We start from the raw sequence: 5,521 nt of genomic DNA, 5'->3' as shown, positions 1-5,521 counted from the left end.
AAAAAAAAAAAAACAGAAAAACTAGCCAAGTGTTGTGACAGCCGACAGTAGTCTCAGCTACTTGGGAGCCTGAGGCAAAGGGATTGCTTGAGCCCAAGAGTTTAAGGTTGCTGTGAGCTAGGATGCCATGGCACTAAACCCAGGGCACAGAGTGAGACTATGTCTCAAAAAACTAAAAAATAGGCTTAGTGGCACGGGGGATGCCAGCCTAGCCTGGACCAGCTAAATGACAACAACTGCAACAAAAAAATAGCTGGGTGTTGTGGCAAGTGCTAGTAGTCCCAGCTAGTTGGGAGGGTGAGGCAAGAGAATCACTTAAGCCCAAGAGTTTGAGGTTGCTGTGAGCTGTGATGCCACAGCACTCTACCAAGGGTGACAGTGACATGGTGAGACTCTGTCTCAAAAAAAAAAAAAAAAACTAAGACATTAAAAAAAAAGTAAAATAAAAAAGTGAAAGTTCTTGACTTTATAAGGAAAAATAAATTGTATATAGAGTTCTGTACTATCGGAGGTTTTAGACATCCAGTAGGGGTCTTGGAACATATCCATCAAAGATAATTAAGTACTGTGTACTGACATTTTGGGTCAGATAATTCATTCCTATGAAGGATTATCTTATATGCTATAGGATACTAGCAGCATGCTTGGTCTCTGACTACCATCAGCCAGAACCACCATCTCACTCCAACAGTAACTATCAAAAAAGTCTTCTACCATTGCTAAACATCTCCTAGATAACAAACTTCATCCTTGGTTGAGAACCACTAGTTTAAAGGTTGATGAGAAAACTTTAAAAAAGGAAGGTTCATACTGTCATCATCTGAACCCACTGATCACTGTGAATATGCCTCCTGATGTGACAAAACAAGAAGTTCCCAGCACCTCCAAAGTAGACTTGCCAAAATGTTAAACCTTAATTTGTAATTAATGCTAATTTATATTTGCAGAAAAAAGAAAATATGAATGACATCACATGAAAACATGCAATTAATTCCAAAATGTGGGACACTGGACCTGATTAATAATTAAGTTCTTCAACAAGTCAATGGCGCTAAAAAATAAAAAGAGAGGATAGAAAGATTACTGTACATTCAAGGAGACCTGAGATAAAACTGTCAAAAATGAAGTGTGACTCTTGTTTGAATTTCAATTCAAATGTAAAAAGATGTTTTCTATAATCACCACAATTTGATTATGGATTCGATATTAGACTATACCAAAGAATATTAATGTTGTTAAGAATTAATGGCATTATGGTTATATAGTAAAATATCCTCCATATTTGCTGGGGGTTTTTGCTTTTTTTTTTTTTTTTGAGACAGTCTTACTCTGCCACCTGGGTAGAATGCTGTGATGTCATCACAGCTCACAGCAATCTCAAACTCTTGGGCTCAAGCCATCCTCATGCCTCAGCCTCCTTAAGTAGCTGGGACTTCAGGTGCCCGCCACAATACCAACTACTTTTTCTATATTCAGTAGAGACAAGTCAGGCTCATTTTGAGCTCTTGAGCTCAGGCGATCCTGCCTAGCCCTCCCAGAGTGCTAGGATTACAGGTGTGAGCCATCATACCTGGCCTCCATATTTGCTTTAAATCAACAAGGAAAAGGGGGAAATTAAAGAATGAAAGAAACCAGACACACTTATGGTAAATCTTGAAAATTAACCTATATTTGGGTGATAGATATATAGGAATTTTTATATTCTTTTGTCTACTTGGAAATGACTGAAATTTCTAAGAAGGAAAATAATTCAGACCCACGTCTTGATATAAAAGTTATATAAGAGCAGATTCCCTTGTTGTTATGAAGGGGGGGTAATTTATTTGGAGAATAACAAGTGATTAAATTTGGCCAAAATAAAAAGCTCTATATGCACTGATGTAGAAAGATGAAAAAGAAAAATTGTTATATTAGACCTTCATTTTCTGTGTGTTAGTGTATTTCAGTGAAGTCTGAATAGCTGTAATCATAAATTTTATAAACAAAAAAATAAATTTTCCATTAAACCCTAAAAATTTTTGTGCTATAAAATTCAATTGCTTTCTAATTTTCAAAATTGAGAATTAGTTATAATCCCAATCCCAGAAACTTTCATTATGAAATTGTACTTATGTATCTACTGGTTACTGATTTCTGAAATAAAGGATGTTTTAATCTTTATCGTATTTATCTGAAGAGTTTTCATTATGAATAAAAGCATTTTAACTAGTCTTATCTATAATGTCCATAAAGCATACTCTAAAACAAAAGCTCATCAAGCTTAATTCTTTAATTAATTTTCTATGAAGAGTAGTCATTTCTAAAATTCCATAAAATAATGTTTAGTTATTGTTTCTGCTAACTGATTCTTTCATTTAAACTACACCTAGTACTGTATTAATTTACAAATACCAGATTTTAAGATATATCTTTTATCTGGATCTATTAGGTGTAGAACATAAATGTCTTAACAATGTAATTGGGTGAATGAGGCGAAGGCTATGTGAATTAGTAGGATGTAAGCACTCCAATTTATACAAATAATCAACACATTGAATCCCATAATGGCATAAAAATATTTTTAAAATTTAAAAAAATAAACATTAATATACAGACAGTAGAAATGCTGACATTCTCAATTAGTCAATTTGAAATAAAATTTTATGGGATTTTAAAATTTATGAATTTTTTAATGTAAAAAGCCACCTGCTGGACTCTCATGCCTTAGAAATCAGCTTTGAAAACTGATGTATCACATAAAACAAAACAAACAACAACAAAAAGAATTTTATCATAACATGTTTTGAATCCCCCCAAATAATGGCTTAAACATTGTGAGAAATCTTCAGCATTAAAAACATTATATACCAAGTCTAAAAAAAAAAGATACATCTTTCATCACTATGAGGATTTTCTGCCAAGTCTAATTTATACAAGTCGTATTTTTTGCATATTAAAATTTTGTACAGACTAATTTTGTTCTTCAGTAATTTCTAGTCAAATATAATTTTTACCTTTGCAGCTTTTTTTTTTTAATTTCAAAATATTAAGAGAGTATAAATGTTTCTGTTATGTGTACAGCTTTTACAATACTTAAGTCAGGGCTATTACTACACCTATCACCCAAATAGTGTTCATACCTCTTAAGTTTTTATCTTTTCCTCCCACTTACAGTTTTAAACAGTGCCATTATACACTGAAAATTTTTTCTGAGACTAGATCATGCTCAGCTCAGGCTAGGGTGCAGGGATATGATCATAATCCACTGTAGCCTCAAAATCCTAAGCACCTGTCTCAGCCTCCCCAGTAGCACGGATATAGGTGCATCACCATCCCCCCCAATTTTTTGTTTTTTTGTAGAAATAAGGTTTTGCTCTGTTACCCAGGCCTCAAATTTTTGGCTTCAAGGAATCCTCCCACCTTGGCTTCCCAAAGTGCTGGGAATATATGGGCATGAGCCACACACTTGGCTGGCACTGACAATTTCTATTAGTTATGTTCACTATAAACAGGATAAAATGCAAATAGGGATATAGTTTTGGATCTTTTTCTTAGTTGACCCATAAAGAGAAAAGATCTACACTGATGTTTTAGGGCTGCCTTTAAAAATCAAGAATGCCCTCAAAGTCAAAACCTTTTCTAGGACAAACAGTTCTTTACTGAAAATTTAGAAGTAAAATACACACTTTAAGAGTTTTTAGGTTAGCTCTTCCTCTCTACTTAAACCAGAGTCTCATAATTCAACAAAACTGAATATACTTTAAAAAGATTAATAAAAATAGGCTCAGTGTCCATAGCTTAGTGAGTAGGGGGTCAGCCACATACACCAAAGCTGGCAAGTTCAAGCCCGGCCCAGGCTTGCTAAAGAACAATGACAATTGCAACCAAAACATAGCCAGATGTGTGGCAGGTGCCTGTAGTCCCAGTTACTGGGAAGGATGAGGCAAGAGAATCGCTTAAGCCCAAGAGTTTGAGGTTGCTGTGAGCTGTGACGCCACAGCACTCTACTGAGGGCAACACAGTGAGACTCTGACTCAAAAAAAAAAAAAAGTAATAAAAATAAGCATTTAAAGGGAAAAAAGTATCTCTCTTTGCTTTGAAAAGCATTAGTTATATTTTGTGATATTATTTTGTGAGTAAAGACTTTCAATTACTCTGTTGTCTCCTAATTAATTATTTCCTATCTTAGCTTTACCACAGTGGAAGATAAATATGCCAAAAACACTAAGTTAAAATCCACATGGCTGGATAATAAACTGGCTGATAAAATTTTCTTATATTTAGGCTTTGTTCTGGTATTTACTTATGAATAGATCTTATTCAAGTATACAGATGGAAACAAATCAGCATCATTATCTTTCTCAAGGTCTATTTTAGTTTATGAACACTTCATCAACAAAATAGGTATCTCATGCAAGAAGTATCCACAATGCCCAGGTCCAGACAATAAAAGAAACAAAGATACATAACTTTCTATATTTAAAAAAAAAAAAAAAAAAATTGGCTACTTTTTAAAAACAATACATATCCAGATGCTCCACTTATGGTTTCTAATAAAGAATTCCTAATTACCTGATGCCTCTACTTCATTCTGACTGCATGACAAGTCATCCAAACATAGGTCAATGAGCAGGATCTGTCCCACATCAGTGACCACTGCTGCCACACCAAAAAGCCAGCGCAGACTGGGGTGTAGATGCTGAGTGCTGGCGCTTGCTCCTCCATGGTTAATTATAGGTTCAACTGCTGTTACCTAGAAAACACAATATACGATTTACTTTTCTTCTACAAAAAGAAAAAATACAACTAACACCACAAAAAATTTTGAAGTCAAAGTAGATAGGTTATTATACAAAGGCTACCCATTATACAAGATACAAACAATCAAATACAAAATCATAAATTTAAATTTGATTCTTGTGACTTGAATAATATAATGAAAATCTTCAGATAAACTAAGAATTATATCATTATTTCAATACACATAAAATCATGTAATTGGAAAAATAACTGATGCTTACTAAGAGCCGACTATGTGCCAGACACTGCGCTAATTGGTTAATTTAATGTTCACAACACAGGGATTCAAGGTTGTAATGAGCTATGATTGTGCCATTGTACTCCAGCCCGGGTGACAGAGACCCTTTCTCTAAAAAACAGTAATAAATAAAGATAAAAGCTTAGAAGCTTAGAAAAATTAGCCAAGAATTATGGAAGCCATACAATCATTAAATATAAAATTCAACCCTAAATTGTTCTCACTTCAAAGCTCTTAACCAGCTACTCTAGGATTTTTTATATATATATATATATGTATGTTTCTCCTAAGTAAAAACAAATCATTGCAGAAAATTTTACCGTTTACCCTTTAAGAAATAAAAGCAAGATTTTTTAAAAGGGTTATATTCTTTTTTTTGAAACAAGAGTCTCATTTTGTCACCCTTGGTAGAGTGCTGTAGCGTCATAGCTCACAACAACCTCAAACTCCTGGGCTTAAGAGATTCTCTTGCCTCAGCCTCCCAAGTAGCTGGGACTACAGGTG

The 5,521-nt window shown here is 34.1% G+C and overlaps 1 protein-coding gene across 4 annotated transcripts in view; it reads right to left on the bottom strand.

The window, feature by feature from the left end:
* Positions 1–5,521, bottom strand: part of AHCTF1 (AT-hook containing transcription factor 1) — an 87,034-nt gene that overhangs the window by 62,834 nt on the left and 18,679 nt on the right. For all 4 annotated transcript variants that reach the window (XM_012810759.2, XM_023518558.1, XM_023518556.1 and 1 more), the window contains one exon: positions 4,552–4,732. In XM_012810759.2, the coding sequence (XP_012666213.1) occupies positions 4,552–4,732 (181 nt within the window). The remainder of the gene's footprint in view (positions 1–4,551; positions 4,733–5,521) is intronic.

This window comes from Otolemur garnettii, unplaced genomic scaffold (genome assembly GCF_000181295.1).
Source record: "Otolemur garnettii isolate 467f Iridium unplaced genomic scaffold, OtoGar3 scaffold00141, whole genome shotgun sequence".
Lineage (NCBI taxonomy): Eukaryota > Metazoa > Chordata > Mammalia > Primates > Galagidae > Otolemur > Otolemur garnettii.
Note: the sequence above shows the minus strand (reverse complement) of the source record. Positions and strands in the feature narration are given on the sequence as shown.